General features: G+C 38.9%; 1 protein-coding gene across 1 annotated transcript in view; it reads left to right on the top strand.

The window, feature by feature from the left end:
- SNTG1 (syntrophin gamma 1) overlaps window positions 1-14,000 on the top strand; it is a 310,753-nt gene that overhangs the window by 71,119 nt on the left and 225,634 nt on the right. Inside the window, exons 7-9 of the mRNA XM_030303901.1 lie at window positions 1,026-1,092; window positions 2,693-2,770; window positions 6,155-6,350. Coding sequence (XP_030159761.1) covers window positions 1,026-1,092; window positions 2,693-2,770; window positions 6,155-6,350 — 341 coding nt within the window. The remainder of the gene's footprint in view (window positions 1-1,025; window positions 1,093-2,692; window positions 2,771-6,154; window positions 6,351-14,000) is intronic.

Here is a 14,000-nt window from a genome sequence, read left to right as displayed (position 1 = left end):
AAAGAAATACTTTGAGGGTTGCTTGTTATGTTTTTCTGGGTTTTCTATTAATCCCTACCAGTCAGTGTCCACTGAATATATCTCTAGGTGAAATGCATCTCTAATTCTTTACAAATATTTAAAAGTTTAAAAACAGGGGACCCTGGGTGGCTCAGTTCGTTAAGTGTCCAAATCTTGATTTCAGCTCAAGTCATGATCTCACGATTTGTGAGATCAAGCTCCGCATTGGACTCTGTGTTCACAGCATGGAGCCTGCTTGAGATTCTCTCTCTGTCCCTCCCCTTCTCACACTCTCCCTCTGTCTCTCTTTCTCAAAATAAATAAATAAACATTTTTAAGAAAGCTTATAAACAATAGAATTTATGTCTGTAAAATCTTACACAGTAGCAGTGTCCATTGGAAGAGCTCATACAGACGTGTGTGTGTGTGTGTGTGTGTGTGTGTGTGTGTGTGTGTTTGAGAGAGACAGAGAGAAAGAGGGAGACAGAAAGAGAAGGAAAGAGACAAAATTTAGAGGAGCTTAATCTTAAGGTATACTGAATTACCACAAGGCAGAAAGTTCACCAATTGTGTGTGTGTGTGTGTGTGTGTGTGTGTGTTGTTGTGTTTTGTGGTTAGTTACTTAACGTATGTATTTTTTTGGATGTTGGTAAATATGCAGATCTGAAGCCCAGGCCTCAGATACTCTCATTCAGTTTAGGTGGGCGGATTTTAACACCTGGCCCAAATGGTTCCACCCTAGGTGGCTTGTACCCACCCTTTGGGAGAAGCTGGAAGGTTGAAGGGCTTCTGTTGGGATGGTGAGGAGACATAAAGGAAGAGGACAGTGGTAGGCACTTGGGAAATATTTGTCGCACCTGACTAAATAGCATTCCTAGAGCCTTCAATGAATTTCTTTAGCATCTCACAAGGGAAGGAGGAGAAATTATGTTTAAACGTTTATGCTCAAGGGTTGTGTTTGAATGCATTACTCCTCTGTTAAAACTATTTGGAGAAAACTATTCTGATACGTTTGTGTGTTTCAGACCTCAAGGAGGCAACCTTTGCTGTTCTTGGTGAGAAGCCACGGTTCCAAGAGCAGCGAAGGCAGGGGTGGGGGTGGGAGTGGGGGGTTCTCCATTGTGCGTACTTGGGATAGCTAAGCAGGGTTTGTCATCGTCATCCCTTTTTGTCTTCTCCAAAATCTTACCCGGGCCACTCTATTGCCCCTCTGTGGTGGATGTCCTTTAAGATATTTCCAGTCTCGACTTTAGTACAAATACGTACAGAAAAAGCAGGGTTTCAGGACAGGTTTTAGGCAAATGAGAGCACACCCGAGAGCACTCCGTTCTGCAGGTTCACATGCGAATGTTACATACGGCCACGTAAGCAAATAATATGTTAACTTCAGTCTTTGCGCGAAAATACAAACTGATTTTAAACTCACGACACAGGGAGCCGGAAACAAGTGCATTCTCTTTTCAAACCACATGCTGTTAGGCGGGGCCGTGTTGGCAATTTGCCCTTCCAAGGCAGGCGGCATCCTTAGACAAGCTGTCCTGCAGCTTTGATTAAGCCGATGAGTGCTGCGTGAAAGACTAGAATGTGCTAATAATGCCACTTCCTAACGCTGTTCATTGTGTTTCAAAGAAAAGGAAGGTAGGATTATATTGCAAATTATATGTGGCTCTTCGCAATACACTTCCGTTCTTGAGAGGCTTAACCTTATCAGCTTTGAAAAACAGGCACTAATATTCTTAAGTTCCAATCTTTCACTTTCCAACAGTGATTAGATGCTTTTGTCTTCATTGCTAATTACCTAAGCAAATACACTGACTTATACCTCCGCGGAGCTGAGATACTAATTAAATGTTTAAGAATGCACTCAAATGGGCAGAAAAAGGCGCACCGAGCTCAGAGGACGTAGATGGTTTTAAAATAGCACGCTGTTGCCACTTTCCTGATTCCAAGTCGGTGATTCACATAGAGTTCCAAACCCAGAAACAGACTGAGTAGGTGTGGCAATATGGTGTAGGTGCACAGAACTTTCCTTCCATTCGTCTGCATCACTCATTGACATGGCTAGAAATTTTGTGTCTGGTCCCTCATTGGCTTCGACAATACAGATGTAATTTCTGTGCTGGAGTCGTGTTGACTCCGTGTGTCTTGATCTGTGCGGAAGGAGAATCCCACGGTGTCCACTGCGAGCACCCAGAAGGACTTACAAGGAGTTCGTTAGTCAAATGCCTAGAATCAAGATCACCAAAGCATTTGTCTATCTGTGTCTCATGTCGCTAGTCTGGGCATACAATAATTCACTTCTCAGCTGCCCCCACACCATGCAAGGCATTCGTCTTGCGAGAAGTTTGTGGAAGAAGAGACCCTTCCGAAGTTTCCACGTGAAGAAAGATTTAGCACAAGTGCCAAATGTTCCTTGGCCTGTGACATGGTGGCAAGGTGGCAGGGTCCAGAATAGATGGCTTTCATACTCACAAACAATCGTATGCAAATCCTTCCACTTGTAATTTCAGGCAAATGGACTTACCTGTTCTGTTACTCATCTTAGAAGAAAGCTAACAACTCCTTTTATAAAGATCGAATGGGAATAATGTGTATGAAACTCTTAGCACAGATCTGGCAAGTAAGAAAAATTATGTATTATGTGATGCCATCAAATAATATTGCTGCCCTTTTTTCCCCGTTCGCCCCCCAGTGGTTACTGCTGTGTCCGCGTTGGGCAGTGTCTTGTTGAGATTCATCCTGGGCCCTGAGAAGCTCCCATATGAAGAGGGTACTGATGCATGCTGGGGTCTGCATCCCAAGCTCCTTCTGCCACACGCAGTCAGGAAGTGAAGTGGGCACCCATGCCTGCAGGGGAAAAGCTGTTTGAAAATTAGGGCTCCTTGTTCAGCAGAACAGGTGCCTATTTATATACCTTTGATGTGAATGTGTTATGTAGTCCATGAGTTATGCTCCCAAGACATTGAAAGTTCCTAATGTACCAATTCTTTTTTTTTTCTTTTCTTTTTTTAATGTTTATTTATTTTGAGAGAGAGAGAGAGAGAGAGAGAGAGAGCGAGCAGGGAAGGGGAGAGAGAGAGGGAGATATGGAATGTGAAGCAGGCTCCAGGCTCTGAGCTGTCTGCACAGAGCCCGATATGGGGCTCAAACTCAGGAACCAGAGATCATGACCTGACCTGAAGTTGGACGCTCAACCGACTGAGCCACCCAGGCGCCCCACCCCCAATTCTTTTTTCAAGGAAACTCATATGTATTGCCACTGTTGATATTAAGATTAACTCTATTTCTTTTTACCTTATCACTGAACCCTAGACACCTTAAGTTGATTGTCATCTATCTATCTATCTGACATTGATTAACAGGTAAACTGATCACATATCAAACTCTGAGTATCATCTATATGAAATACACTGAGATGGAGTCCTTTGTGTGACAAGAAATAATATATAAATAACTTTGTCTCTAGCTTTATTGCTATGTGAACATCATTTCTGTAGAGTGTAAAAACTGAGAGAGTGTACAAAAAATTAGCAGGAAAGGACATGTTGATTTATCTGTGGTCTTCAAAATGTAACAGTGGGATCTGTTTATGCTCACGAGAAATAAAAGGAAATAAGATCTATCTATAGCAGAAAAAAATGCATCTTGAGTTTATAATCAAGATAGTTGGAAATGAGAATCTATTAGTGTAATTGAAATTTCATCTAATAAGACTTTCAAAACAGCAAAGCTCATCACTAGGCGAAGCAGAATTGATGGATAGATAATTCCAGACGTTTCTTTCTAAAATATTTCTGGTTTCATGTTTGAGATTTATGGGTTCTAAAAAAGAGGTTCATTTGCCTTTTGGTTTTGTGGTTTTGCTGATACCAAATATTAGATAATTAGAAATGCAAATAACTAATTTGTCCTGAATTTTTAATTTTAAAACAAAGTCCAAAAAACCATATGCATCTTATAAGAGCAGAATGAGTATCTCGATCAGTTGGAATCTGATATTCATGCCATAAAAACAAATTTTGATAAAACTAATGTAAACTGTTGTTTAATAGCATTTTAAATATTATGATATGCTTAAATTAGTTCAAAATTTCCATTAGAATAAAAAGAATATGTTCTTTTTTTAGCTTAGAATAATCAGAAAATAACTTTACAAAGGCTATATCTTATCATCTGAAAATAAGGCATTAATTTATACATTGGAACTGTTTAGTAGGTTTTATGAGTTACCAAGGAACATATTTAGGATGTGATTTGGGAACACACATCATTTTGCATCTTGGCAAAAGATTAAAATGTCACAGAGTTGCAAATCATGTTTTACCTAACCGCTAATAATTCTTAATTTGTTCTCAGTTTGGAAATAGGTATTGAGATCTAACAGATTAATACTTTCCTTAAGAATTCTAACTATAGCAGTTTTTTGCTTTAAGTTAACTACTACCCAGGAAAGCCATACCTGAAATAATTACACTTTTAGTATTTCCCACTAGTTTTGGAAACTTTAAATGCAAAGACAAAAATATGCAAAATATTGTTTATGCTATCGCTGATTTCGGGAATAAAGTATCTAGAACTTGCCTTATCTGCATACTTAGCTTTTTATTAATACTTTTAGGCCTTCCTTCTCTCCTAAGCCCACAGGCCTGTCCCTCATTAGGTATGAATATAGATAGCACGGGCCACACTTTAATTAAATGTATGCTTTTCACTCCTGGCTACTGATTCTCATCAAATCCTTATTTGCTGTCTGACATAGCTTAAAGACCCGATTTTGCAACTCCCGTAATAATGAAACAAAGGCAAGCCTGGTAAACCAATCACGTAGTGGAGCCCCAGCCAATTTTTATCTAGAGCAATGGACACGGAGAATACACAGCAGCAAGGACAGGCGACCATGTTGTACTAGGGGACAAAGTAATTGGGACGTATCAATGCATGTGTCCATATCCACTCCTCACCTCCAACAAAGACTTCTCAGTCACTCCTGCTCCCCAGGTTAGAATGATGAGGGGACATATATGTCACATATAGATTATACACTTTTCGCATAACTGACTTATTTTGTTTTCAAGGTGATTAAAGTGAAAGGCAAGGAGAAAAAAAGCATAGGAGAATAAAAGCTTCAAGATCTAAGCTAAAAATTGTGTCTCAGGCACTTTTCAGCTACGTGATGTTCCTAAAGTTCAAAGTCTCTTGCCCTCGTTTTTGTGGTCGGCAAGGTGGAGAGTTTGAAACAGAGCAGTCTTAATATCTTTTTCAGCCAAAGTGTTCAATTATTTTATTGGACACACGCTTCAGTAAACCTGGAGAACTGTGCCACACAAATAGTAAACCGTGGTGAATCTAACTATGGGCCCTAGTTGATAATAATGTATCAGTCTGTGCTTATCGCTTGTAACAAATTGATCCGCTGGTGCAAGATCTCAATAATAGAGGAGATTCTCTCTGTGTGAGAGAAGATGGGCAAGGAACTTTCTGCACAGTTTTACCGCAAGCCTGAAAGCATTTTAAAAAGTAAAGTCCGTTAAAGTTGAATAAAAAGGACAAAAAGCACCTTTGCAGGCACTCTTTCGTGAGTGGAGATATGCCGAAAGCAACACCTATGTATACATCAGGCGTATACAAAAATGGTGGAAATCAAGAAGTGATACCGAGAGCTATCATAATTACTCAGATTCCTTGTTGTTGTTGTTGTTTCCTTTTGGATACCCATAAGTCCTGTTGATACTGTCTGTGCCCCTGGGAGATAACTCCTTAGGGGAAAACAAACCTGAAGAAAAATGTTTTGGAGAAAATGCCTTTAAAATAACAGGGTACAAGGAACGATGCCTTGCTGCCTGTAAGAAATGTCTCCCAGAACACTGGCTACCATTACATGAGGAAGGAAGTGGGATCTGATAGAAACAGCCTCTGTGTCCCGGAGAAACAGTAATGCTTGTTAGAGTCTACAGTAACTAAGAGAATCTGATAGAGGTGGCCAGAGAAGAAGAAAGAAAGAGAAATGGAGCCCTGGACACACGGACAGACTCATTTCTTGGAAACACTCAGAATCATCAGGGGATAGACAATTTTTTATGGAGCTTGAGGTTCTGCAGTTGTATGGGGGGTAAAAAAAAACAATGGGTTGTGGTTTCATCAATCACTCTCAAAGCGGGCAGTTCTCATCATGAAGGGACAGTAGCTGGAATCCTCCATATTGTGAAAACTTGTGGTCCTGTGGTAGCGGGAGGCCTTCTAGAAGTCACGTCTACACGGGCGCTACTGGAAGTCTCCCCGAGAGGCTTCTGGAGGGCTATGTCCCGAAGTAGTTCTGGGACATGTCCAGATGCTACAAACTACCACCGAAGGTAATCTGGGCAGTACGCAGATCCAGGAATCAGAAAGGGAAAACCCAAGATCCAGTTAAAGATCAAAGACCTGTGGTTGCCCAGATATCTGGGGAATTCTAAAGCAGAAAGATATCCTATTATACGTGTCTTTATTCTTAAGAATGTCAGGGAGCCTGAAAACAGCTGCTATAGAATTGTGCCATAGGAACTATCCTTATTCAGTTGTTCTGATGTTGTGTATATAAGCAAATTCCTAGAAAATTTCCTCTGGTTCTTAGTTTTAGATATCGAAATAGCATAGAAAAAAGCATATTTGACCCCTTCAGGATTATCGATCAAAAGACAAATTGAGGGCCTTCTGCTCTGGTCTGAACGCCTGTGTCTCCCCAGAATTCATATGTTGAAATTCTAGTGCCAGTGTGCTAGCATTGGGAGGTGTCTGGGTCGTGAGTGTGGAGGCCTCATGAATGGGATTAGTGACCTCATAAAAGAGGCCCTACAGAGCCAGCTACCCGCTTCCCTCAGGTGAGAATAAAAGGAGTCTACACCCCAAAGAGGGCCTTCGCCCAGCAATGTCGGCATACCGATCTCAGACTTCTCCAGATTGTAAGAAATAAACTCCTTCTGTTGGAAGCTACCCAGTCTGTGGTGCTCGGTTACAGCAGCTGGAACAAAGACACCTCCCCCATATGTGCAATCTGAACAAGTCTCAAGCAAGTGCAGAGATCTGGGGTTAAAAGGGACGTTTTACTTTTTTTTTTCCCCTCCTGCAACTCTGATGACAATAAACAGAGTTGTTGATAATTTTTTTGAAAATAGAAAGCAGATTTTCATTTCCGTGGGAACTGTCCTGGGAGGTCTGAGAAAGCCGAAGTGAAAGTCACTGTCTGGCAGAAATTCACTTTACAGAGTCAGATAGGAGTCAGAGCAAGCAGGGGTATTATGGCCAAGAACAGGAGATTGAATTAGAATTCAGCAAAAGTGAGTATTTGGCCCCAGGCACGACAGACGGCATGGGGCGGGGGGGGGGGGGGGGGGTTCTGCACCACAATAAAGTGAGGTAGACACTAGGAACAGCAATCTTCTCTGCCTTTCTCCTAAACTCTCAGAACACTGGCAGCTAGGTGTTGTTCGTTTCTTTGTTTGTTTTTGTTTGTTTTTGTTTTGTTTTTGTTTTTTACCACTAAGGGGGCAGGTAAAATTTATGGTGCAATTGATCTAAGAGAAATAACCCACAAATAATACATTTGGACTGTGCCACTGAAGGCCGAGTTCCCACTAATAACTCCACAATGCAGGTCGGTAGTGGATGTAACCATGCATCGTCTACCCAAAGCTATCAATTCGCTTTTCAGTGCCTGACTCCTAAATGTTGACTGATACCAAAGGATCACTGATATTTGAAGAAAATTGTCCACATCAAAGACAACAACTAAAGCGGAGGGAAAAAGAAATGAAGGAAACAGACAACACAGGAGTCAAGAAAAAAAGCCAGAGAGAGGGATCAATACTATAATATTTTCAGAGAACTGCCAGAGACTATTATATAATTTTTTAAAGCCATCATTATATATAAAAGGAACATGTTCAGAAAAAAAACAAGATGTTAAAACTTTGATGAAATATTGAAAAAAAACTATAGAGTGTAGGAAGATTACAAAATAAAGTTGGGAAATGGTCAAAATGGAATAAAATAACCAGTAGGCAATAAGACAGAAAAAATATTGGAGATATTCTATTCGGGAATTCAAACATCAGAACACTAGAACTTTCAGAAAGAAAATACATAGAATAAAGGAATTGGCTGTTCTTGAAGGAATGACACAAGAAAAGTATCTGGATTTGGTGTATATACTTTCAAATATAAATGAAATGCCAAGCAAAAAAGAAAAAGAAAAAAGAAAGCGTGTCTCCATATCTATGCTTCCTATGAAGTGGCATAATATTATGATTTTAGTTTGCATTTCCCTAATGCAATGAGAATATTGAACATCTTTTTATGTGTTTATGATACTCCCAGATATTTTTGATTAATTGGGTTACTTGACTTACTGATTTTGAAGAGTTTGTTTATTTTAGGCATTCTGGCTGCAAGTCAAATATATAATTTGCAAATATTTTTCCCAGTCTTGGTGCATTTCGTAAATTTCTTAATTGCATCTTTTGAATCTCAAAGGTTTTGATTGTCATGAAGTTCGGCTCATGGATATTTTAATTTCATCACTTGCACGCAGCTTTTGCCATCTTATCTAACAATTCTAAGGCTATGAAGATTTGTTGCTTTGTTTTGTTCTGAGGGTCTTATAGTCTTACGTATCGCATTTAAGTCTATGACCAATTTGGAGTTGATGTTTATATATGGTGTGAGATAAGGTCGTGTGGGTATCCGGATGTGCCAGTATCAGGTTCTTTGGCAATTCTGTTAAAAATGAATTGCGCTCAACATAAAAGTTTATTTCTAGGTACTTAATTATGTTCCATTAATCTGTTTGTGTATGCTGATGTAAATATCACACCGCTGATCATTGTAACTTTGCAGTAAATTTTGCAAATGAAAATTTAAGTCTTAAATTTTATTCTTTTTGTATTTGTTTTTTTTATTTTAAATTTTTCAATATTTGATTTTTTAAAATATTTTTTTAACGTTTATTTATTTTTGAAAGACAGAGCACAAGAGGGGGAGGGGCAGAGAGAGAGGGAGACACAGAACCCGAAGCCGGCTCCAGGCTCTGAGCCGTCTGCCCAGATCCCGACAGGGGGCTTGAACACTCAAACTGTGAGATCATGACCTGAGCTGAAGCCGGAGGCTTAACTGACTGAGCCACCCAGGCACCCCTTCAATATTCGATTTTTAAATAAACTGTTTATGTTAGAACAGTTTTAGATTGACAGAAAATAGTAAAAATAGTATTGAGTGTTTTAATATCCTCTATACCCAGTGTTTCCCATTTTCATCATCTTACATTATTATAATATATTTCTGACAGTTATTACTACCGATGTTTATACAGTTATTAATGAAAGTCTGATTGACACTCCATTCAGATTTCCTCAGTGTTTACCTAATACCTTCTCTGTTTCCAGATCCGTTCCGGAACACACGTTGCGTTTAGTCACGTGTCTTCTTTGGCTCCTCTTGGCTCCATTTTCTGGGGCTTCTTATTTTGATAATCTTAACGGTTTTGAAGAGTACTGGTGAGAAATTTCGTGAAATGTCCCTCAGGAGTCTTTTTTCTAGCATATTCCCTGTGATTAGACAGGTTTATGTGTGTTGGGGAGGAAGACCTTAAAAGCAGAGTGCATTTTTGTCCTATCATGTCAAGGGTACATACTATGAACACGACTTTATTAGCATTAATATTAACCTTGGTCACCTGGCTGCGAGAGACTTTGTCAAGTTTCTCCACTCTAAAGTTACTTTTTCTTTCCTTCCCACCCCGTGCTCTTTGGAAAGAGGACACTACGCGGAGCCCACGCTTAAACATGGCAGAATATGCCTCACCTCTGCAAGGGTGGCTGTCTACTCGCATTCTTTGGAGTTCTGCTACCTAGGAGATTTGTCTACACATGTTAATTTATTTGTTTATTCAATCATATTGATTGTTCAGTATAGACTCGTGGGTGTTTATTTTTTTTGTGTGTGTGCAAGTGGTTCTAGAATTGGCCCTTGGGAACTCTTACAGTTGGTTTCAGGGTGGCTTTGAAATACTCCCTCAGATATTTTTTGGCACTAAAATATGTTTCAGTCTCATCTTGTATAGATTCTGCCAATCCAAGAATTAGCCGTGACCCCTAGAGGTCTTGCTTCCCTTCATTAGAGAAGTATGAGAAACCGAAATCTGAGTCCCAGGTGGGGTCATTGCCTGCTGGAACGAGGAAACGTGTGTGTACAGACTTTTTCATATGCACAAATGCGTTCACGCTCATTTCTATATATAACCATTTGTGTCTGTGTTAAACTGAGCGTGAGTTTATGTGGCTGCCTTCAATGTAATCCAGCGTCAGGTGGATCATTCTAGTCTCCTCTTGCTTATCTATAGCCTCCTCTGTCAACAGGTGGCTGCATCATCTGCCCTCCGTTTGGTTAACTTTTCAAGCCCAGTGCACATATACTGTCTCAGAATTGTTAACCCATTCCCCGGTGGGAAAAGCTTTATTAAGTGGAGTAGAGAGTTTACGTACAGTTTTTTTGTTTTTGTTTTTGTTTTTGTTTTTTTTTTGCATTTAGCTATATAGACTTTATTTCCAAAGTTACAGAAGTCAGTCCCACTACCCCAATTCTTTCAGTGAGGTTGTTTCAAACATTCATAATACAATTAGACTCTCTTGTCGCATTCTGTATTACATCATGATATTCCCCCAATCTCCTAAATGATTTTGTTAAAAAAGATCTGTAGGCAGTAAGGCTTTCTCAATTTCTGGCTGTAAATTCTATGGATTTTGACAAGTGCACAGTACAATGATTCACCATTAAGATACCATACAAGATAATTTCACTTTCCAGAAAAAAATCTTCCTCGTCTCTTCCTTTCCTACTCCTGCATCTTGCGCATCCCAGGATTCTCTGGAAACGATTGTTACACTGTCCGTATAGTTTTGTCTTTACCAGAAAATTATGACTGGAGTCCGAGGGAATATAGCCTTGTTGGATTGGTTTGTTTCATTCAGCAATGTGCATTTAAAAATAATCCATGTCTTTTCACGGCTTGATCGTTCCTTTCTTTTTGAACTCCGAATAATATTCCATTGTTCATCTACTGGAACAGTAAACAACCACACTACAGCTTGTTTATACATTCACCTATCGAAGGACATCACGCTTGCTTCCAGTTCTTAGTGATTAGGAATAAAGCTGCTAGAAAGATTTGCATGCAGGTCTTTGTGTGGACATAAATATTCAAATGAATTGACTGAAGCCTAGGACTACAATTGCTGATTACATGGGAAGGCCATACTTAGTTTGTCAGAAAGTGCCAAACTGTCTTCCAAAAAGGCTACACCATTTTGTACCTCCACGGGTAATGAAGGGGGGTTGCCCTTGCTCAGTATTATCAGCGAGAGGAATTGTCACTTTGTGTTTATAAACGATGTTGACAGGTGTGTAGTAGTATCTCATGGCTAATTTACGGCTCTTTTATGACAAATGTTGAGCAGTTTTTTCACATACTTAATTTGCCTTCTTTGTATCTCCTCTGGCGATGTCTGTTTGTGTAGCTTTTTCACTTTTTAATTGAGTTGTGAGTTTTCTTGTTGTTGAGACTTAAGTTTTTTTGTAGGTGTTGGAGATAGCTGGATATATCGGATACGACATCAAACATATGTGTGTTTTTTCCAAATAAATGCCTTTAAAATATTTTCTCCCTGTTTCATTTTCTTAAATGTATGTTTTTCATGTTCTTAAATGTGTATTTTTCATTTTCATAAATGTACATTTTTCAGAAGTCTATCATTTTATTTTATTTTATTTTTTAATTTTAATGTTTATTTATTTTTGAGGCAGACAGAGAGCGTAGGCAGGGGAGGGGCAGAGAGAGAGAGACACACACACAGAATCTGCAGCAGGCTCCAAGGCTCTGGGCTGTCGGCACAGAGCCCAACGTGGGGCTCGAACCCACGAACTGTGAGATCATGACCTGAGCTGAAGTCGGACGCTTAACTGACTGAGCCACCCAGGTGCCCCAGAAGTCTATCATTTTAATAAAGTCCAATGCATCAATTTTTTCTTTCATGGATTGTGCTTGTGGTGTTGCATTTAAAAACTCATCACCAAACCCAAGGTCATTGGGTAATGTCCTTTGCTTTCTTCTAAACATTTTATAGTATTAGATTTTACACTTAGTTCTATGTTTAATTTAGAAGTAATTTATGTGAAAGGGATAAGGTCTACTTCTAAGCTATTATCACCATTATTTTTTGCATATGGATTTTTATTGTTCGAGCACATTTGTCAAAAAGACTATGAATTTCTACTGTATTGCCTTTACTCCTTTGTTGATCAGTTGACTATATTTGTGTGAGGCTGTTTCTGGGCTTCCTATTGTCTTATGTAAATTAATATGTGTTCTTTTACCAATAGCATGCTGCCTTGATTATTGCAGCTTTATGGTAAGTCTTGAAATCGGGAAGAGCATGCCCACTAACTTTGTTCTTCCTCAGTATTCTTTTGGCTCTTATAAATCTTGCTTTTCTTTCCTTTTCTTGGTTTTCTTTTCTTTTTTCTTTTTCTTTTTAGGATTTTAGTTACCAGTACTGTAGTTTAGTTTTTTAATATAATTTATTGTCAAGTTAACTAACATACAGTGTATACAGTGTGCTCTTGGCTTTGGGAATAGATTCCTATGATTCATCACTTACGTACAACACCCAGTGCTCATCCCAACAAGTGCCCTTGCTTTTCCATATAAAATTTGGAATTACTTTTATTTTTTTAAGTTTTTATTTAAACGCCAGTGAATTAACATACAGTGTAATATTAGTTTCAGGGGTGCAATATGGTGATTGAACACTTCTGTACAATACCCACTGCTCATCACAGGTGCACACCTTAATCCCCATCACCTATTTAACCTGTCCCCCCACCTTCCTCCCTTCTGATAACCACCAGTGTGTTCTCCACAGTGAAGTATCTGTTTCTTGGTTTCTCTCTCTCTCTTTTTTCCCTTTGCTTATTTGTTTTGTTTCTTAAATTACACATATGAATGAAACCATATGGTATTTGTCTTTCTCTGATTGGCTTGTTTCACTTAGCATAATACATGTCATTGGAAATAGCAAGATTTCATTCATTTTTATAGCTGAGTAATATTCCAATATATATACACATATACATACACACACACTATATATATATATATAATGGCTGAGTAATATATATTACATATTACTCATTATATATATATACACATTATATATATATATACGCATTATATATATATACACACACTATATATATATATATATATATATATATATATATATATATATGGCTGAGTAATATTCCATTATATATATACACATACACACACACACACACACACCACATCTTCCTTATCCATTCATCAGTCAATGGACACTTGGGCTGCTTCCATAATCTGACTGTTGTAGATAATGCTGTTATCAACATTGAGGTACCTGTGTCCCTTTGAATTAGTATTTTTGTATTCTTTGGGTAAATACTTAGTAGTGCAATTGCTGGATCGTCAAGTAGTTCTATTTTTAACTTTTTGAGGAACCTACTATTGTGGTCAGAAAAGGTGAATGGTATGGTTTCAATCTTTTTATATTTGTTGAGACATGTTTTGAGATCTAATATGTGATCTACTCTGGAGAATGTTCCATGCACACATGAAAAAAATGTGTATTCTGCTCTTTTAGGATGGAATGTTCTCAATGTATCTGTTAAGTTCAGATACCTACAACATAGCTTTTAGGATTTTGATGGCGGTTACAGTAAATTGATCACTTTAGGAAAATCAGCATCTAAAAAATATTCAGTTTGGGGCTGGGTGGCTCAGTCGGTTGAGCATCCGACTTCCACTCAGGTCATGATCTCGCGGTCTGTGAGTTTGAGCCCCGCGTCAGGCTCTGTGCCGACAGCTCAGAGCCTGGAGCCTGTTTCAGATTCTGTGTCTCCGTCTCTCTCTGACCCTCCTCTGCTCGTGCTCTGTC

Source organism: Lynx canadensis, chromosome F2 (assembly GCF_007474595.2).
Source record: "Lynx canadensis isolate LIC74 chromosome F2, mLynCan4.pri.v2, whole genome shotgun sequence".
Taxonomy (NCBI): Eukaryota; Metazoa; Chordata; class Mammalia; order Carnivora; family Felidae; genus Lynx; species Lynx canadensis.
Note: the sequence above shows the minus strand (reverse complement) of the source record. Positions and strands in the feature narration are given on the sequence as shown.